The following is a 22,297-nucleotide window of genomic DNA, read 5'->3' on the forward strand; positions in this document are numbered from 1 at the left end:
TGCGCTTGTACAGAAACGGCGAATCACGACCCGTGCATGCGCAGACGTGGGTTGCGTTCGCTTCAGGATACAAATGGGGCTCCGGAGCAGATCCCATTCGCATCCAGAGGTACCACTGTATACAGTTTTCACTCAGGTCCGCGTCAGTTAATTTAGGCGGGAAACCCTGGGGTGGTGTTGTTACAATGTTGACAGCCGGCTGACTATAAAAGCAGGCCGGCTGAGCTGTTCAGTTCAGTTCAGTTCTAGCTTACTATAAAGAACCACTTGGAGAAATCTCTGTGTCGTCTGCCTTGTCAACCCACTACTTATACCCATGAAATATCAGGTCAGTGTACAGCAATATAAATACATAAGTACCCCCCCCCAAAAAAAAACATTTAGCTTATACGTAAATCCGGCATTGCTTGGAGGCCAACGAGTGGCACAACCTTCCTCACCATGAAACAACCACGATGTCTACCATGGGTGGAAGGAGAATAAGGATATCTATTTGCGCACATCGTGAAGCTGTAATAAAAATGCAGAGGCCTAATGTAAATTGGACTGCTAGGCTCTGATGGTGGAAAGACCCACTGCAAATTTTGTTAACTGTGAACTCAGCATGCCGAAAATATGTTTATTGTTCCTTTGTCTTAACTGTGCATGCAGAGTTGGTGTGGACGTTTGTGCTAAATTAATGGGCATTTATTTTAAAAATGGAGGAAGGGTACAACTGATAAGGAAAGTTGAACTAGACCCGCTTCTGTCTCTCTGTAATTCTTAGCCGGGAAGCAGTCGGCATAGCTTTATATATTAAAAAGTGACAATATACTGCTTCTACTAGGCCTGGGGTAACTTTTTCCAGGAGTAAAATGTGTGGATGGGACCGGTTGAAATCAAGAGAAGCTTCTTCAAATAATCTAGTCCCAAGCCATTTTGCACCTTGCAATAATTACCAGCACTTTGAATGATATCTGGAAATGAACTAGAGGCCAGTGTAGCTGAAAAGCCGAACGCTCAAGTCCTTTTTTAAAAAACCCTGCTTTGACTAACCTCCTGGTGTGGCATTATATTATTTTAAACTGACTTGCTTTTACACTTTCTACTTTTGTGGTTTTAAAGGCTTTTTTTAAAAAAAAAACACAACAAAAATTGTTGCACGGATTGCATTCCTTTTTTTAAAATTAGATATCTGTGTTTTTAATTTGGAGGCTGCCTTGAGGACCCTGCAGGGGCCAAAAGCCAGGGTGGAACAATTTTGAATACATAATTGGTTACATGCTTTCATGTCCATCAACACCACAGGGCAGGGGTCAGCAAACGAAGGCCCGGGGGCCGGATCAGGCCCAATTGCCTTCAGGATCTGTCTGGCGGACTCTCCGTGGATCGGCATGGGGCTTCTGTTTGTTCAGGCTGTGCCATTCCCCCCCCCCCGCACCATTCCATTCCCCCCTCTGCCTCTCACAAACTGGCTGGCTGAGCGCCATTTTAAGCAGCCCCTCTTCCCTCCGCTGCCGCCGCTGCCCTGGTGCTCCTGTGGACCAGAGAGCAGAGCGAACAAGCTCCCTCTGCCTACCCACGAGAAGCAGCAGTGGCGGCAGCTCCTGGGAAGGTAAGCACAGCGGCTGGGGCTGGGGAGGAGGACTACTTGCCCCCCTTGCCTATTCTTGCAGCCCCCCCCCCAGCGCCGCTTCTCCAGCCCGCCACAAGGTCTGAGGGACAGTGGACCAGACCGTGGCTAAAATTTTTGCCAACCCCTGCCACAGGGCAACCCAGTCAGAAGGTTGGCATATAATTAAATTACTAAGGCCCTAATTTTGTGGGGGAGTTCACCAATGGCCTGAGCTTCCACAGTGCAGCAACAACAACCACCCCTGTCACTTGCCCACCCCTGTGGGTAGGGCAATTTGACTCCCTCTAGCTTCTCAGTGCCACATTGCCTTTTGCGGAGGAAAAGTTGACATATTGCCATGGACTCTCTAAACCCGGAAAATGACCCTGCAATCTAGCACTGATGGCTAGCGATCATTCACTTATTTACGTCACCAGATTTACATGTGGCTTGATTGTAACAAACACATAAATAACCTCAAAGCAGTTATCATTAAAATTTATGGCACAAAGTAAATGGGCTGTAACTGGCAAGAGTATAGAGGACTGACAAATTACCCACCGAACCCAGGTTTTGTTGTTCTCAGGTATTTTCTGACATCTGCAGTTCACATGGCACAGTAGTAGTTTCACCTACTACTTTGGAAATTGTCCCAGGTCCCCCTGCAGACTTTATCTACAGTACAGGCTTAACAGTCATTGTCGGACTGCTAAACTTGAATGCAAGAGAAGATAATTTCCAGATTTGCAGATAATTCCCAAATCTGCAGATGGAAGGGAAGGAGTTCCATCTCAGGGACATTCCAGGGTTTTGTTGTATTTGTTTTTGCAAATGAACTCAGAATCCTAGTCCTAACAACCAGAGATTCCCCAATCCCCAACTTTCCCAGACATTTTAGATAGCCACATAGGCATGTTAGCATGGATAGTATTTCTTCAGAATCAGAATGACGATCACAATACTAATGGTACTACTTTTATTTCTGTATCAGGAGGAGCATAGCCAGGATACAATCAACATTGTTGCCGTACATAAGCACAATGTTTCACAGGCATGTGTGTACCATCTTGTTGGCTGCATACGTGTAGCAAGCATTCATATAATCCAAAAGGCAAACAATAACTATTTACAACCTATATCCTTAGGAAAGTTAAAGCCACTTACATATGCTCCCTTCCATCTTATCCAAGCACTAAACTCCTGACTATTAAGTTTTATTTCTGAAGTCACTTGAACGCCAGTTTACAATCCAGTCACACTGAAGTACACACCTTAAGCCACTTCAGCCCCCATTCTGTAGGGGTACTGTTGTGGTCAGAAGGTTCTCTTTATCAAGACAGTTGGATCTTATGACCCTTGTCTTAAGATTGGAGTCAACGAATGCCGCTTTTGAATGGTTAGATGGATTAATGAATGTGACGGCTTTGGTCTGCCCAACACATGTCTTTGGACTGAGAGTGATTACTGGTGATCATGTGGTTACATATCTGTACCTGGCCTGTGAGGGTTTGTTTTTACTGCTCAGCAGAAGGGTACAAAACAATACTGGGGTGAATGAGTGTCAACAAATGAATACAGATTATGGTTGACAAGTCATAACTTATGCTGTAGGCATTTTCACGTCAACTGTAACCCCCTTCATGCCTCATATGGCTGAAGTGGGGATGACCCCATGGACCTTACCCCACCCAGTCTGTCATGACCTGGCAACTGACACCATTGTCCTCCACGTTTAGAAAAATACTTCAGCGCCAGGGATCCTTCTGAATCCCTTGCACAATTTAGAACACTGGTGAATCTGATGCTCTAAATCACACGGGCAGCCTAAATGTGTACAGGAAGGTCCCTAAGGTTGGCTCTGCCATTAGGCAGAGTGGAGCGATTGCCTCAGGCAGATACTAGGTGGTGGAGACAAGCAGCAAGGTGTTGGAGAACAGAGCTGTGTGTGCCACAATATTGCCCTGTGTCCCCTGTAGGTGAGCCCTCTGCCCTCAGATGCCCTGTTCTACCTGCTGGCAGTGTTGCAGTAAGGTTCAGTCGGCAGTCTGCTTGGCTTCTGTATGAGGAATAGGGGAAGGGGGGGCATCTTGTCTTTCACCTCAGGTAGCATGTCTTGAGCTGGCTCTCCCCCATCAGACAATAATGAGGGAAGAACAACAGAAGAGGCTTGTTTTGTCTTGCAAAATTGCATGAGGAATTCTGCCGCATTTCTCTACCTGATTAGAAATGTGAGGAAGTGTGGGTCAAACTCTCGCCGCTTGGCAGGACAAAACAGACACCAATTAAATATGCACCGTGGCAAGTTTTCACATAGTAAGTCATTTGTATCCATCCTGTATCCACCATACAGGCATACAGCCTGTATCTGCTCAGGTAATCAGTTACAGGCATGGTAGCCACAGGAATTTTGTGTGTGTTGGCCTCCAGTCGGGAGGAAACTGGCTGTGTGCATCATGTACCAGGTTCAACTTTTGACTCCCCAGTGCAAAGGTTTGAAAAAATATTTGCAGGGGCATAGTTAAAACTGCTTCTTCTGTACAGTGGCAAATGCATTTACCCAACTTGCCACAGGACAAGCATGAAGGCAAGCAATATTTTTCTTATAGCTACTTTTCACCCAGGTGACCAGATGTTGGCTAGTCCCGATATTTTACATATATAAAACTTCAAAAGGCACGCTAACACATATCTTAAGACACTGGTGCTAAGATTTTTTGTCATTAAAAAGAAATTTCAGAAGTAACATTTATATATGCTGTTCTGCAAAATGTTTAGGACTGACAATCAATGTCTTTTAGGTGCCGATACTTCAGTTTAACTGATAGTCTTGAAAACTGGCAAGATGCTTTGTGACTGGAAAGGAAGAATAAGCATTGTAACATTTACAGTATTATTTCCATTTGGTCTATGTTTCAAAACGATCCTGAAATATGCCTATTGCTCAAAGATAATGAAAATATATTTATATATACTTTTCATAAGATAGCAGCAGAAATACAGTTAAAAAAATAAAATCTAAAAAAGAAAATATGTCTCCTAATTCTTCCAGCACTAGCTTCCTAATACTCTGCAAATAATCTAGAACAAAATCATTGCTGTGATTTGATTCTCAAATGATTATATTTAAACTTTTGTCCAGTCTTTATTCCTCTAAATAGGTCTGAAGAAGGAACACTTGTGGAAATTAATAGAAAGGGTCTTTGTTGGTTTCATTAGAACTACGGATGTCTCTTGTCAGTAGCTTCCTTTGTCTAATTTGTTTCCTTATGTCCCATGCAACAAGTGTTTTTGTTAAGAACTATTTTTCTATATTTCAATGAGCTTGAAAACAGTACTGTAATTTTAATCAAAACATTTCTTCGATCCTTTTAATGTAATGTTTTATTTTCTTTTGCTGGAAAGAAGGCAATGTGTTTTCTAATTCTCCCCTGCCTAGAAAAGTGTTTCATCACATTTTTATGTATGCTTGAATTTTGAAGGAAAAGAAACCATCTTAATTTTATGCCTCTTCAGGAACACTTTGGGTTGGAGCTTTCCCTTTCTCTAGCAGTATCAATTCAGTTCTTGCAGAAGATGAAACAATGGGTGTGGTCTCTGAGGTTTCACTCTCTGCGACTGTTTCATTAGGTGGCAAGGATTCCTGTGCATCAAAAAAAGTTTCTGATTTTTCTGTTGGACTTTCCTCATCCTGAGGTTTTTCTTCTTTTGGATCTGTCTCTTCTACTTTATCAGTTTCCCTTCCCTTTTTTGTTGGAGATGAAAAACCTAACTTAGGGAATCTAAACCACCCAGCTTTTTCAGTTTGTTTGGCAGTGTCACTGTCTGATGTGGATGGGACATCGACTTGTGTCTCTTCTTGAAATGGTTTTTGAACTTCAGGTTTGGAATCTGTGCCTGTGTCATCAACAGAGGAAGAAAACCCAAGACTTGGAAGCCAAAATTTAAACCTGCCAGAAGATCTCTTACTATCAGATTTTTCCTTTGGATCTGTTGTTGACTCTTCTTCAGCCCTTGCAACTTCAGTTTCTTCGGTAATTTCTACAGCAGATTCAGACATCATTGAACTGTCTGCAAACTCATCAGAAGATTGTACTTCAACTGCAAATGCTTTCAGCTTTGTCAACTTAGTAGTAGAAGATGCTTCTTCAGTAAGTTCTTGGCCTTTGTCTGATACTTTCAGTTCAGCAAAGCTGGTCTTTTGTGTTGTTTCTCTTGCCTTTTCACCTGAAGGTTGGTGATCTTTACTCTCAAACATTTCACTCGTATATTCTGTAGAAGACAGTTTGACTGGCATATCCAAGTTCACAAGTGATTCCTGAATTTTCACTTTTAAAAGAGAAAACCCATAGGTGGCAGTTTGAACTTCTGATGGAGGAATCTCTGATTCTCTCACTATCTGAGTTGAGAAAGATTCCTGACTTTCAGAATCGCAGGAGTCAAACGCAGATTTACCTTGTGGCTGTTTTCCGTTTCCTTCAAAGTATGGTCCTTCAATGTGCAGTGATGAACTTTGAATAAATGACTCAGTAGATGGGAGTTTACACTCAAGGTGTGTTGTCTGAATATCTGGTTCCGACAGTGTTGTAATTTTAGCTACTGATTTTTGGATTTTACCATTCATGGTGTCTATTTTTTCTGTAGGGAATTTAATGTTGAATTCCAGTGGCCTCTGTATGAGTGTTGTTGTCTCCTCAAAAGAAGGATCTGTAGATGGCAGTTTAGTTTCCACTTGTGTTCTTTGGATGTCAGACAATGTTGTAATTCTGACTGTTGATTTCTGGATATTACAACCAATGTCTTCTACCTTCTTATCGAGGAATGTAGTTCTGAATTCTTGTTGAGGGGCACCATCACCATCTGTATCAGTAGCAGCACATTTCATGTGTGTTGTGTCTTCTGAAGTCAACACTCGTCCTTCAGCTACAGATGTGCTGTATGTGAACTTGGGTATTTTAAGTTTGTGAATATGGAAATTTATCTCTGAATCTTCAAAATCTTGTTTGCCTGTGGTGTCTCCTGGTTTCTCCGCAAGGTCAAGTTTTCTACTTTTCATGTCAACAAACTCTTCTGCTTTTTGAGCCGGGATTCCAAATATCTGTCCTTCAGTTTTATCTAGTGACACCTCAGCCTCTGTTTTTGGTGGATCAGCATCAACTTCTGCACTTCGTGATTTGGTACGTAAACTGCCAAACTTTGGCATCTTGAATTTTGATGATTTTGTTTTACTTGAGCCATCTGTCCCTTCTGCTTTCACTTCTCCTTCCACAGGCATATCTTTTTCAAAGCCTTCTATTGGGTACTCTATTATTTCAAAGTCTTCATCAGTGACTGAAACATCCATTCTAACTTCTGGTGGTCTAATATCAGGCTCTTGCAAGTCAGATGTAGCATCATCAACTTTCTTGGTGGTTTTTGTGGTTGACCATCCAAAAGAAGGCACACTGAACTTTGGCATTTTGAATATGCTTTCTTTTCCTTGAATATCCTTTTTGGGTGATTTTATTTGGCTCTCCTTTTCAGTCTTTGCATCAGGGCTTTGCTCAGCGACGTTTGCCTCTGTAATGATAGCACCAACTTTTTCCTCTGTTCCAGCCACAGTAATTTTAGTGGCATGTGTCTCAGCCACTGTCATGTCAATATCCACATCTGGTACACTGATTTCTGATGTGGGGACAGTGGATGAAGTTTTATGTATCTGTACAATCTGTCCTTCAGCACCAAGCTTAACTACATCAGCATATGTTTTAGATCCCAGGGGACTTATTTTATCGTCAGCTTTTCCTGAGGCCTGTGAAAAACTGCCTTCCCCCATTAATAGGCCAGTTCTGAAGTCCTTTTCCTTCTGTATTGAAACTCCATCTTTTGTAATGTCCTCCTGAGGAAACATGACTTTGCCTTCTAAAATGTCCTGTCCAGAATACAATTCACTAACCACATGGGGAGACTGGCTTGCCATTTCAGGAGCTTTTATTTCTACTTCAGCAAGAGGAGCTTTTCCTGTACTGCCATCTCCTTCAGCATCACCTTTTTTCCCCTTTGAAGATGATCGGACAAATGAAGGCATCCTAAACTTTGGCATTTTAAACCAACCCGGAGACTCCTCAGTTTGACTCTCTCCAGACTTTGCTTCAAGTTCTCCTTGTTCTTTTGCATCCTGCTCAGCAGGGCTGAGAACAGATATGTCAGATACTTCGATGTCAACTCTGGGCATTTGTATTTCTCCAGCTGACACCTTTATTTCTGCATCAGCGGGTTCAGCTTTTACTTCCAAGGTTGGAGCTTCGCCGCAAAGTCTCTCAAAGTCTTTTGTTGCTTGTAGATGAGAAACTTCAGTTTCCATTTCGGGTAAGGTGACCCCAGTCTCTGGCAATTTTCCTTCTGGAACTGAAATTCCAAACTTTGGCATTTGGAGTTTTAGCATTCTAATTGTGCCCTCCGCAACATCCGTTTTCATACTTCCACTATCCACATTGATTTCACCTTCAGATCCTATTTCTGCACTTTTCAGTTCAACTGAACTATCTATGGTGGGCTCCTTAATATCAACTTTAATATCGGTATCTACTTGGGGAGCTTTGATTTCCACTTTTGATGTGCCCTTTGGCATTTTTATGCATATTTCGGTTTCTTCTTCTTTCTGTGTGGTAAAACTGCTCTCTATATCAGGTATGTGTACCAAAGCCCCTTCTCTTTCCACAGTAATATCTGCCTCCACTTTTGGCAGGCTACCCTGCGATTTTGGTAGCTTTGGCCTGTGAAGGGAGATTTTGGGCATATTAAAATGTGGCCTTTTCATCTGACCTTTTTTTGTAGCTATTTCAGCATCTAGCTCCATGTGGACTTCTTGATCTTCTGACAGAACTGCTGTTAGTTCTGCATCTGTATCATCTGATAAGATAGTCAATTTAGGTTCTTCCAGAGGTTCCTTTGCAGTAGTCTTAAGACTTGCTTCCTTTTTAGGTGACCAATTAAATGATGGCAATTTGAATTTTGGCATTTTGAAATGCCCTTCTTTTTCTTCTGCATCTATACTTCCAGTCTTTATATCTCCCTCAAATTTAGCATCTTTTGCTGCAGCAACCAAATCTTGAGCCTCCGTCTCTGGCTGTGCCACAGAAAGACCCACTGATGGTAATTTTATGTCTATTGCTGGAATCTTCATGTCGGTTCTAGGGATTGGGGGCATTTTAATTTTCCCTTCGGGGCCGGTTTTTCCTGAACCAGCTAAGTCACCTTCTCCTTCAAGTGTTGGAGCCTCTACTGCAATATCTGCAATATCTGTAGTCGTTTTCAACTGAGGAACTTTTGCATCTTCAGATGGTAAACTAATCTCGGTGTCTGGAGTTTTTCCTTTAGAAAATGAGATTCCAAACTTAGGCCTTTGGAATTTAGGCCTTTTCATCTTCCCATCCATTCCTTCAGTTTTTATCTCTGTTCCATCTACAGAGATATCAGTGGACGGTCCTTCAACTCCTACTTCTAGGCCTTTCACCACAGGGACTTTAATTTCTGCCATTGTCTTACTAACATTATCACCAACATCAAGTGATTTTAATTCTGCTTCTGAAAGACTGGCATCAGGTATAGAAAGTTTGACATCACTTTCAGGTAAGCTGATTTCCATGTCCATTTTTGGAACTTTAAGTTCTGGTTTGGAAAGTTCTAGGCTTGGAAGCTTAACTTCGGGCATTTTGATGCCTTTTCTAGAATCACTACCACTGATATCTGTATCCCGCATTTGTAGTGACATCTTTCCTTCATCCGCTATCGTAGATACTGTCATGTCAGCATGCAACTGTGGTACAGATATTTCTGCTTTATGACTTTTCATTTTTGGAAGGGATATCTTTGGCATGCTAAAATGAGGCCTTCTGATTTTGGTTTTCTCGCTGTCTTTATCAAAAGATATATGTCCCTCTAGGTCTTCAATGTGGACTTCACCTTCCTCTACAGTGAGTGTTAATTCAGATTCAATATCACCTGTTGGAACTGGAACTGAGGGATCTTCTAAATTTGCATAAATATCAGTAGAAACACTTGCTTCTTTCTTTGGAGACCAGCTAAATGATGGAAGCTTGAATTTTGGCATTTTAAATTTGCTTTCTTTTTCAACAATTTCTTTTTCATAGCTTTCACGTTTAATATTTTTGCCTTCTGAATCTGGTCCTTGGATGTCAGCATCTGATTTTGGAACAGAAATATCCACAGATGGAAAAGTGATCTCCTCATCTGCACCTTTCACTTTGGGAAGCGAAATTCCAAATTTGGGCGCTTGGAGCTTTGGCATCTTAAATTTACTGTCTAGGCCCTCCATCTTTGCCTCAGAACCATCCAGAGTAATCTCAGCAGAAGGTACCTCTATTTGTAGGTCTGCAGCTCTCAGTTCCAAGGAAGTCTCCCCCTTTGGAATATTCACATCAGGTGCAGAGAACTTGATATCTGCTGAAATGTCCCCTGCCTTCATCTCAGGCTTGGTTACACTGACGTCCGGAAGAGCAATGTCAACCTTGGGTGTGCTGACGTCCACATCGACTTTGGGACCTTTGATTTCTGGTTTGGAGAAACCCATGCTGGGCATCTTGAACTTTGGCATGTGTATTTTCATCCCGCCACCCTCAATGCTGCCTTCTGCATCAGGCACCTTAACAGAGACCTCTGCCTCTGGAACTTCCACTTTTGCTTTGGGAAGGGAGATGTCTGCTTCAACCTTTGGCAGCGAGACTCCCACTTGAGGAGTCTTCAGCTTGGGAACTTTGACGCTTGGCATTTTGACATCAGGCATTTGAATTTTGCCCTTCTCAGCGACCTCCAACTCCACACTAGGTGCCTTCATTTCAGCTGCGGGCAATTTCACGTCAGTCTCGATGCCCACAGAGGGCAGGGTCACTTCCCCTTTCAGTTCTGGTTTGGAGATATCCACTTCCACAGAAGGTAAGGTGATTTCTCCCTCTGCAGCGGCTTTCCCCTTGGGAAGTGACATTCCAAACTTGGGCATTTGGAATTTTGGCATCTTAAATTTACTGTCCGTGCCCTCCAGCTTCGCTTCAACTCCACCTAAATGGACATCTGCCGATGGTGCCTCGACGTTTAGGTCTGGAGCCTTCAGCTCCAAGGAAGCCTCTCCTTTTGGAAACTTCATGTCAGGTGCTGAAAGGTTGATGTCTGCTGAAATGTCGCCTGCTTTGATCTCAGGCTTGGTTACACTGACGTCTGGAAGAGCAATGTCAACCTTGGGTGCGCTGATGTTCACATCGACTTTGGGACCTTTGATCTCTGGTTTGGAGAAACCCATGCTGGGCATCTTGAACTTTGGCATGTGTATTTTCATCCCTCCACTCTCGATGCTGCCTTCTGCATCAGGTACCTTAACAGAGACCTCTGCCTCTGGAATTTCCACTTTTGCTTTGGGAACAGAGATATTTGCCTCAACCTTGGGCAGTGAAACTCCCACTTGAGGAGTCTTCATTTTGGGAACCTTGACGCTTGGCATTTTGACATCAGGCATTTTGATCTTGCCCTTCTCAGCAACTTCCAACTCCACACTAGGTGCCTTTATTTCAGCTGCGGGCAATTTCACATCAGTCTCGATGCCCACAGAGGGTAGGGTCACTTCCCCTTTCAGTTCCGGTTTGGAGATATCCACTTCCACAGAAGGTAAGGTGATTTCTCCCTCTGCAGTGGCTTTCCCCTTGGGAAGTGACATTCCGAACTTGGGCATTTGGAATTTTGGCATCTTAAATTTAGTGTCGGTGCTCTCCAGCTTCGCTTCAACTCCACCTAGAGCGACATCTGCCGATGGTGCCTCAACGTTTAGGTCTGGAGCCTTCAGCTCCAAGGAAGCGTCTCCTTTTGGAAACTTCACGTCAGGTGCTGAAAGGCTGGTGTCTGCTGAAATGTCACCTGCTTTGATCTCAGGCTTGGTTACACTGACGTCTGGAAGAGCAATGTCAAACTTGGGGGCGCTGACGTCCACATCGACTTTGGGACCTTTGATTTCTGGTTTGGAGAAACCTATGCTGGGCATCTTGAACTTTGGCATGTGTATTTTCATTCCGCCACCCTCGATCCTGCCTTCTGCATCAGGCACTTTAACAGAGATCTCTGCCTCTGGAATTTCCACTTTTGCTTTGGGAACAGAGATGTCTGTATCAACATTCGGCAGCGAGACTCCCACTTGAGGAGGTTTTATTTTTGGGACCTTGACGCTTGGCATTTTGACATCAGGTATTTTGATTTTGCCCTTCTCAGACACCTCCAACTCCACACTTGGTGCCTTCATTTCAGCTCCGGGCAATTTCACACCAGTCTCGATGCCCACTGAGGGCAGGGGCACTTCCCCTTTCAGTTCTGGTTTGGAGATATCCACTTCCACAGAAGGTAAGGTGATTTCTCCCTCTGCAGTGGCTTTCCCCTTGGGAAGTGACATTCCAAACTTGGGCATTTGGAATTTTGGCATCTTAAATTTAGTGTCAGTGCCCTCCAGCTTCGCTTCAACTCCACCTAGAGCGACATCTGCCGGTGGTGCCTCAATGTTTAGGTCTGGAGCCTTCAGTTCCAAGGAAGCTTCCCCCTGTGGAATCTTTATGTCAGGTGCTGTGAACTTCATGTCTGCTGAAATGTCACCTGCTTTGATTTCAGGCTTGGTTACACTGACATCAGGAAGATCAATGTCAACTTTGGGTGCGCTGACGTCCACATCGACTTTGGGACCTTTGATTTCTGGTTTGGAAAAACCCATGCTGGGCATCTTGAACTTTGGCATGTGCATTTTCATCCCGCCACTCTTAATGCTACTTTCCGCATGAGGCACATTGACAGATGAGGAAGCCTCTGGATTCTCCATTGCTGCTGTGGGAAGAGAGATGTCTGCTTGTACTTTTGGCAGTGAGACTCCCACCTGAGGAGTCCTCATTTTGGGGACCTTGACGCTTGGCATTTTGACATCGGGCACTTTGATTTTTCCTTTCTCAGAGACCTCCAATTCTGCACTAGGTGCCCGTATTTCAGCTCCTTGCAATTTCAAATCTGTCTCGATGCTCATAGAGGGCAGTATGACTTCGCCTTTCTGTTCTGGTATGGAGACATCTACTTCCACAGAAGGTAGGGTGCCCATGCCATCTACACTGGCTTTACCTTTGGGAAATGAAATTCCAAACTTGGGCATTTGGAATTTAGGCCTTTTAAATTTACTGTCCATGCCTTCCACCTTTGTCTCAACACCTCCCAAATCAACATCGACTAGTGGTGCCTCAACCTTTACGTCTGGAGCCTTCAGTTCCAAGGAAGCCTCCCCCTTTGGAAACTGTACGTCAGGTCCTGTTAACTTCATGTCTGCTGAAATGTCACCTGCTTTGATTTCAGGCTTGGTTACACTGACGTCTGGAAGAGCAATGTCAACCTTGGGTGCGCTGACGTCCACATCGACTTTGGGACCTTTGATTTCTGGTTTGGAGAAACCCATGCTGGGCATCTTGAACTTTGGCATGTGTATTTTCATTCCGCCACCCTCGATGCTCCCTTCTGCATCAGGCACCTTAACAGAGACCTCTGCCTCTGGAATTTCCATTTTTGCTTTGGGAACCGAGATGTCTGCCTCAACCTTGGGCAGTGAGACTCCCACTTGAGGAGTCTTCGTTTTGGGCATTTTGACACCAGGCATTTTGATTTTGCCCTTCTCAGCGACCTCCAACTCCACACTAGGTGCCTTCATTTCAGCTGCGGGCAATTCCACGTCAGTCTCAATGCCCACAGAGGGCAGGGTCACTTCCCCTTTCAGTTCTGGTTTGGAAACATCCAATTCCACCGAAGGTAAGGTGATTTCTCCCTCTGCAACAGCTTTCCCCTTGGGAAGTGACATTCCGAACTTGGGCATATGGAATTTGGGCATCTTAAATTTCCTGTCCGTACCCTCCAGTTTCGCTTCAACTACACCTAGAGCGAAATCCGATGATGGTGCCTCAACCTTTAGGTCTGGAGCCTTCAGTTCCAAGGAAGCCTCCCCCTTTGGAAACTGCACGTCAGGTCCTGTGAACTTCATGTCTGCTGAAATGTCACCTGCTTTGATCTCAGGCTTGGTTACACTGACGTCTGGAAGAGCAATGTCAACCTTGGGGGTGCTGACGTCCATATCGACTTTGGGACCTTTGATCTCTGATTTGGAGAATCCCATGCTGGGCATCTTGAACTTTGGCATGTGTATTTTCATTCCGCCACCCTCAATGCTGCCTTCTGCTTCAGGCACCTTAACAGAGACCTCTGCCTCTGGAATTTCCACTTTTGCTTTGGGAAGGGAGATGTCTGCTTCAACCTGTGGCAGCGAGACTCCCACTTGAGGAGTCTTCAGCTTGGGAACTTTGACGCTTGGCATTTTGACATCAGGCATTTTGATTTTGCCCTTCTCAGCGACATCCAACTCCACACTAGGTGCCTTCATTTCAGCTGCGGGCAATTTCACGTCAGTCTCGATGCCCACAGAGGGCAGGGTCACTTCCCCTTTCAGTTCTGGTTTGGAGATATCCACTTCCACAGAAGGTAAGGTGATTTCTCCCTCTGCAGCGGCTTTCCCCCTGGGAAGTGACATTCCAAACTTGGGCATTTGGAATTTTGGCATCTTAAATTTACTGTCCGTGCTCTCCAGCTTCGCTTCAACTCCACCTAGAGTGACATCTGCCGATGGTGCCTCAACGTTTAGGTCTGGAGCCTTCAGCTCCAAGGAAGTGTCTCCTTTTGGAAACTTCACGTCAGGTGCTGAAAGGCTGATGTCTGCTGAAATGTCACCTGCTTTGATCTCAGGCTTGGTTACACTGACGTCTGGAAGAGCAATGTCAAACTTGGGGGCGCTGACGTCCACATCGACTTTGGGACCTTTGATTTCTGGTTTGGAGAAACCTATGCTGGGCATCTTGAACTTTGGCATGTGTATTTTCATCCCGCCACCCTCGATCCTGCCTTCTGCATCAGGCACTTTAACAGAGACCTCTGTCTCTGGAATTTCCACTTTTGCTTTGGGAACAGAGATGTCTCCCTCAGCCTTCGGCAGCGAGACTCCCACCTGAGGAGTCTTCAGCTCAGGGACCTTCATGCTTGGCATTTTGACGTCAGGCATTTTGATTTTGCCCTTCTTAGACACCTCCAACTCCACACTTGGTGCCTTCATTTCAGCTCCGGGCAATTTCACATCAGTCTCGATGCCCACAGAGGGCAGGGGCACTTCCCCTTTCAGTTCTGGTTTGGAGATATCCACTTCCACAGAAGGTAAGGTGATTTCTCCCTCTGCAGTGGCTTTCCCCTTGGGAAGTGACATTCCAAACTTGGGCATTTGGAGTTTTGGCATCTTAAATTTACTGTCGGTGCCCTCCAGCTTCGCTTCAATGCCACCTACATCAATATCAGCCGATGGTGCCTCAAGCTTTAGGTCTCGAGCCTTCAGTTCCAAGGAAGCTTCCCCCTTTGGAATCTTTATGTCAGGTGCTGTGAACTTCATGTCTGCTGAAATGTCACCTGCTTTGATTTCAGGCTTGGTTACACTGACGTCTGGAAGAGCAATGTCAACCTTGGGTGCGCTGACGTCCACATCGACTTTGGGACCTTTGATTTCTGGTTTGGAGAAACCCATGCTGGGCATCTTGACCTTCGGCATGTGTATTTTCATTCCGCCACCCTCAATGCTGCCTTCTGCTTCAGGCACCTTAACAGAGACCTCTGCCTCTGGAACTTCCACTTTTGCTTTGGGAAGGGAGATGTCTGCTTCAACCTGTGGCAGCGAGACTCCCACTTGAGGAGTCTTCAGCTTGGGAACTTTGACGCTTGGCATTTTGACATCAGGCATTTTGATTTTGCCCTTCTCAGCAACCTCCAACTCCACACTAGGTACCTTCATTTCAGCTCCGGGCAATTTCACGTCAGTCTCGATGCCCACAGAGGGCAGGGTCACTTCCCCTTTCAGTTCTGATTTGGAAACATCCCCATCTACAGAAGGTAAGGTGATTTCTCCCTCTGCAGTGGCTTTCCCTTTGGGAAGTGACATTCCGAACTTGGGCATATGGAATTTGGGCATCTTAAATTTACTGTCCGTACCCTCCAGCTTCGCTTCAACTCCACCTAGAGCGAAATCCGATGATGGTGCCTCAACCTTTAGGTCTGGAGCCTTCAGTTCCAAGGAAGCCTCCCCCTTTGGAAACTGCACGTCAGGTCCTGTGAACTTCATGTCTGCTGAAATGTCACCTGCTTTGATCTCAGGCTTGGTTACACTGACGTCTGGAAGAGCAATGTCAACCTTGGGTGTGCTGACGTCCATATCGACTTTGGGACCTTTGATCTCTGATTTGGAGAATCCCATGCTGGGCATCTTGACCTTCGGCATGTGTATTTTCATTCCGCCACCCTCAATGCTGCCTTCTGCTTCAGGCACCTTAACAGAGACCTCTGCCTCTGGAACTTCCACTTTTGCTTTGGGAAGGGAGATGTCTGCTTCAACCTGTGGCAGCGAGACTCCCACTTGAGGAGTCTTCAGCTTGGGAACTTTGACGCTTGGCATTTTGACATCAGGCATTTTGATTTTGCCCTTCTCAGCGACCTCCAACTCCACACTAGGTGCCTTCATTTCAGCTGCGGGCAATTTCACGTCAGTCTCGATGCCCACAGAGGGCAGGGTCACTTCCCCTTTCAGTTCTGGTTTGGAGATATCCACTTCCACAGAAGGTAAGGTGATTTCTCCCTCTGCAGCGGCTTTCCCCTTGGGAAGTGACATTCCAAACTTGGGCATTTGGAGTTTTGGCATCTTAAATTTACTGTCGGTGCCCTCCAGCTTCGCTTCAATGCCACCTACATCAATATCAGCCGATGGTGCCTCAAGCTTTAGGTCTGGAGCCTTCAGTTCCAAGGAAGCTTCCCCCTTTGGAATCTTTATGTCAGGTGCTGTGAACTTCATGTCTGCTGAAATGTCACCTGCTTTGATTTCAGGCTTGGTTACACTGACATCTGGAAGAGCGATGTCAACCTTGGGTGCGCTGACGTCCACATCGACTCTGGGACCTTTGATTTCTGGTTTGGAGAATCCCATGCTGGGCATCTTGAACTTTGGCATGTGTATTTTCATTCCGCCACCCTCGATGCTCCCTTCTGCATCAGGCACATTAACAGAGACCTCTGCCTCTGGAATTTCCACTTTTGCTTTGGGAAGGGAGATGTCTGCTTCAACCTGTGGCAGCGAGACTCCCACTTGAGGAGTCTTCAGCTTGGGAACTTTGACGCTTGGCATTTTGACATCAGGCATTTTGATTTTGCCCTTCTCAGCAACCTCCAACTCCACACTAGGTACCTTCATTTCAGCTCCGGGCAATTTCACGTCAGTCTCGATGCCCACAGAGGGCAGGGTCACTTCCCCTTTCAGTTCTGATTTGGAAACATCCCCATCTACAGAAGGTAAGGTGATTTCTCCCTCTGCAGTGGCTTTCCCTTTGGGAAGTGACATTCCGAACTTGGGCATATGGAATTTGGGCATCTTAAATTTACTGTCCGTACCCTCCAGCTTCGCTTCAACTCCACCTAGAGCGAAATCTGCTGATGGTACCTCAACCTTTAGGTCTGGAGCCTTCAGTTCCAAGGAAGCCTCCCCCTTTGGAAACTGTACGTCAGGTCCTGTGAACTTCATGTCTGCTGAAATGTCACCTGCTTTGATCTCAGGCTTGGTTACACTGACGTCTGGAAGAGCAATGTCAACCTTGGGGGTGCTGACGTCCATATCGACTTTGGGACCTTTGATCTCTGATTTGGAGAATCCCATGCTGGGCATCTTGACCTTTGGCATGTGTATTTTCATTCCGCCACCCTCGATGCTCCCTTCTGCATCAGGCACCTTAACAGAGACCTCTGCCTCTGGAATTTCCACCTTTGCTTTGGGAACAGAGATGTCTGCTTCAACCTTTGGAAGCGAGACTCCCACTTGAGGAGTCTTCATTTTGGGAACCTTGATGCTTGGCATTTTGACACCAGGCATTTTGATTTTGCCCTTCTCAGCGACCTCCAACTCCACACTAGGTGCCTTTATTTCAGCTGCGGGCAATTTCACGTCAGTCTCGATGCCCACAGAGGGCACGGGCACTTCCCCTTTCAGTTCTGGTTTGGAGATATCCACTTCCACAGAAGGTAAGGTGATTTCTCCCTCTGCAGTGGCTGTCCCCTTGGGAAGTGACATTCCAAACTTGGGCATTTGGAGTTTTGGCATCTTAAATTTACTGTCTGTACCCTCCACCTTCGCTTCAACTCCACCTAGAGCAAAATCCGCTGATGGTACCTCAACCTTTAGGTCTGGAGCCTTCAGTTCCAAGGAAGCCTCCCCCTTTGGAAACTGTACGTCAGGTCCTGTGAACTTCATGTCTGCTGAAATGTCGCCTGCTTTGATCTCAGGCTTGGTTATACTGACGTCCGGAAGAGCAATGTCAACCTTGGGTGTGCTGACGTCCACATCGACTTTGGGACCTTTGATTTCTGGTTTGGAGAAACCCATGCTTGGCATCGTGAACTTTGGCATGTGTATTTTCATTCCGCCACCCTCGATCCTGACTTCTGCATCAGGCACCTTTACAGAGACCTCTGCTTCTGGAATTTCCACTTTTGCTTTGGGAACAGAGATGTTTCTCTCAACCTTTGGCAGCGAGACTCCCACTTGAGGAGACTTCAGCTTGGGAACCTTGACACTTGGCATTTTGACATCAGGTATTTTGATTTTGCCCTTCTCAGCAACCTCCAACTCCACACTAGGTGCCTTCATTTCAGCTCCGGGCAATTTCACGTCAGTCTCGATGCCCACAGAGGGCAGGGTCACTTCCCCTTTCATTTCTGGTTTGGAGACATCCAATTCGACAGAAGGTAAGGTGATTTCTCCCTCTGGAGCAGCTTTCCCCTTGGGAAATGACATTCCAAACTTGGGCATTTGTTGTTTTGGCATCTTAAATTTACTGTCCGTGCCCTCCACCTTCGCTTCAATGCCACCTACATCAATATCAGCCGATGGTGCCTCAACCTTCAAATCTGGAGCCTTCAGTTCCAAGGAAGCCTCCCCTTTTGGAAACTGTACGTCAGGTGCTGTGAACTTCATGTCTGCTGAAATGTCACCTGCTTTGATCTCAGACTTGGTTACACTGACGTCCGGAAGAGCAATGTCAACCTTGGGTGCGCTGACGTCCACATCGACTTTGGGACCTTTGATCTCTGGTTTGGAGAATCCCATGCTGGGCATCTTGAACTTTGGCATGTGTATTTTCATTCCGCCACCCTCGATGCTCCCTTCTGCTTCAGGCACCTTAACAGAGACCTCTCCCTCTGGAATTTCCACTTTTGCTTTGGGAACAGAGATGTCTCCCTCAACCTTTGGCAGCGATACTCCCACTTGAGGAGTCTTCAGTTTGGGAACCTTGACGCGTGGCATTTTGACATCAGGTATTTTGATTTTGCCCTTCTCAGCAACCTCCAACTCCACACTAGGTGCCTTCATTTCAGCTCCGGGCAATTTCACATCAGTCTCGATGCCCACAGAGGGCAGGGTCACTTCCCTTTTCAGTTCTGGTTTGGAAACATCCACTTCCACTGAAGGTAAGGTGATTTCTCCCTCTGCAGCGGCTTTCCCCTTGGGAAGTGACATTCCAAACTTGGGCATTTGGAGTTTTGGCATCTTAAATTTACTGTCCGTGCCCTCCACCTTCGCTTCAATGCCACCTACATCAATATCAGCCGATGGTGCCTCAACCTTCAAATCTGGAGCCTTCAGTTCCAAGGAAGCTTCCCCCATTGGAATCTTTATGTCGGGTGCTGTGAACTTCATGTCTGCTGAAATGTCACCTGCTTTGAACTCAGGCTTGGTTACACTGACGTCTGGAAGAGCAATGTCAACCTTGGGTGAGCTGACATCCACATTGACTTTGGGACCTTTGATCTCTGGTTTGGAGAATCCCATGCTGGGCATCTTGAACTTTGGCATGTGTATTTTCATTCCGCCACCCTCGATGCTGTCTTCTGCATCAGGCACCTTAACAGAGACCTCTGCCTCTGGAATTTCCACTTTTGCTTTGGGAACAGAGATGTCTCCCTCAACCTTTGGCAGCGAGACTCCCACTTGAGGAGTTTTTATTTTTGCGACCTTGACGCTTGGCATTTTGACATCAGGTATTTTGATTTTGCCCTTCTCAGAGACCTCCAACTCCACACTTGGAGCCTTCATTTTAGCTCCTGGCAAGTTCACATCAGTCTTGATGCCTAAAGAGGGCAGGGTCACTTCCCCTTTCAGTTCTGGTTTTGAGATATCCACTTCCACAGAAGGTAAGCTCATATCTCCCTCTGCAGTGGCTTTCCCTTTTGGAAGTGACATTCCAAACTTCGGCATTTGGACTTTTGGCATCTTAAATTTACTGTCCGTACCCTCCAGCTTCGCTTCAACTCCACCTAGAACGACATCCGCTGATGGTGACTCAAGCTTTAGGTCTCGAGCCTTCAGTTCCAAGGAAGTTTCCCCCTTTGGAATCTTTATGTCAGGTGCTGAGAGGCTGATATCTGCTGAAATGTCGCCTGCTTTGATCTCAGGCTTGGTTATACTGACGTCCGGAAGAGCAATGTCAACCTTGGGTGCGCTGACGTCCACATCAACTTTGGGACCTTTGATCTCTGGTTTGGAGAAACCCATGCTGGGCATCTTGAACTTTGGCATGTGTATTTTCATTCCGCCACCCTCGATGCTGCCTTCTGCTTCAGGCACCTTAACAGAGACCTCTGCCTCTGGAATTTCCACTTTTGCTTTGGGAACAGAGATGTCTCCCTCAACCTTTGGCAGCGAGACTCCCACTTGAGGAGGTTTTATTTTTGGGATCTGGACGCTTGGCATTTTGACATCAGGTATTTTGATTTTGCCCTTCTCAGAGACCTCCAACTCCACACTAGGTGCCTTCATTTCAGCTCCAGGCAATTTCACGTCAGTCTCGATCCCCACAGAGGGCAGGGTCACTTCCCCTTTCAGTTCTGGTTTGGAGATATCCACTTCCACAGAAGGTAAGGTGATTTCTCCCTCTGCAGTGGCTTTCCCCTTGGGAAGTGACATTCCAAACTTGGGCATTTGGAGTTTTGGCATGGTAAATTTACTGTCCGTACCCTCCAGCTTCGCTTCAACTCCACCTGGAGCGACAACTGCCGATGGTGACTCAACGTTTAGGTCTGGGGCCTTCAGTTCCAAGGAAGCCTCTCCTTTTGGAAACTTCATGTCAGGTGCTGAAAGGCTGATGTCTGCTGAAATGTCAGCTGCTTTGATTTCAGGCTTGGTTACACTGACATCAGGAAGAGCAATGTCAACCTTGGGTGTGCTGATGTCCACATCGACTTTGGGACCTTTGATTTCTGGTTTGGAGAAACCCATGCTGGGCATCTTGAACTTTGGCATGTGTATTTTCATTCCGCCACCCTCGATCCTGCCTTCTGCATCAGGCACCTTAACAGAGACCTCTCCCTCTGGAATTTCCACTTTTGCTTTGGGAACAGAGATGTCTCCCTCAACCTTTGGCAGCGATACTCCCACTTGAGGAGTCTTCAGCTTGGGAACCTTGACGCTTGGCATTTTGACATCAGGTATTTTGATTTTGCCCTTCTCAGCAACCTCCAACTCCACACTAGGTGCCTTCATTTCAGCTCCAGGTAATCTCACATCAGTCTCGATGCCTACAGAGGGCAGGGTCACTTCCCCTTTCAGTTCTGGTTTTGAGATATCCACTTTCACAGAAGGTAAGCTGATATCTCCCTCTGCGATGGCTTTCCCTTTTGGAAGTGACATTCCAAACTTCGGCATTTGGAGTTTTGGCATCTTAAATTCACTGTCGGTGCCCTCCACCTTCGCTTCAATGCCACCTACATCAATATCAGCCGATGGTGCCTCAACCTTCAAATCTGGAGCCTTCAGTTCCAAGGAAGTTTCCCCCTTTGGAATCTTTATGTCGGGTGCTGTGAACTTTATGTCTGCTGAAATGTCACCTGCTTTGATCTCAGGCTTCGTTACACTGCCGTCTGGAAGAGCGATGTCAACCTTGGGTGCGCTGACGTCCACATCGACTTTGGGACCTTTGATCTCTGGTTTGGAGAATCCCATGCTGGGCATCTTGAACTTTGGCATGTGTATTTTTATTCCGTCACCCTCGATGCTGTCTTCTGCATCAGGCACCTTAACAGAAACCTCTGCCTCTGGAATTTCCACTTTTGCTTTGGGAACAGAGATGTCTCCCTCAACCTTTGGCAGCGAGACCCCCACTTGAGGAGTTTTTATTTTTGCGACCTTGACGCTTGGCATTTTGACATCAGGTATTTTGATTTTGCCCTTCTCAGTGACCTCCAACTCCACACTTGGAGCCTTCATTTCAACTCCAGGCAATTTCACATCAGTCTCGATGCCTACAGAGGGCAGGGTCACTTCCCCTTTCAGTTCTGGTTTTGAGATATCCACTTCCACAGAAGGTAAGCTGATATCTCCCTCTGCAGTGGCTTTCCCTTTTGGAAGTGACATTCCAAACTTCGGCATTTGGAGTTTTGGCATCTTAAATTTACTGTCCGTACCCTCCACCTTCGCTTCAACTCCACTTAGAACGACATCCGCCGATTCTGCCTCAAGCTTTAGGTCTGGAGCCTTCAGTTCCAAGGAAGCCTCCCCCTTTGGAAACTGTACGTCAGGTGCTG

At 45.9% G+C, this 22,297-nt stretch overlaps 1 protein-coding gene across 1 annotated transcript in view; it reads right to left on the reverse strand.

The window, feature by feature from the left end:
* Positions 1-2,556: 2,556 nt before the first annotated feature.
* AHNAK2 (AHNAK nucleoprotein 2) overlaps positions 2,557-22,297 on the reverse strand; it is a 33,706-nt gene continuing 13,965 nt past the window's right edge. Inside the window, exon 7 of the mRNA XM_080981694.1 lies at positions 2,557-21,688. Within this exon, the coding sequence (XP_080837820.1) occupies positions 5,094-21,688 (16,595 nt within the window). The 3' untranslated portion in view covers positions 2,557-5,093. The remainder of the gene's footprint in view (positions 21,689-22,297) is intronic.

The sequence above is a fragment of the Podarcis pityusensis genome (genome assembly GCF_964106645.2).
Source record: "Podarcis pityusensis genome assembly, chromosome: 1".
Classification (NCBI taxonomy): Eukaryota; Metazoa; Chordata; class Lepidosauria; order Squamata; family Lacertidae; genus Podarcis; species Podarcis pityusensis.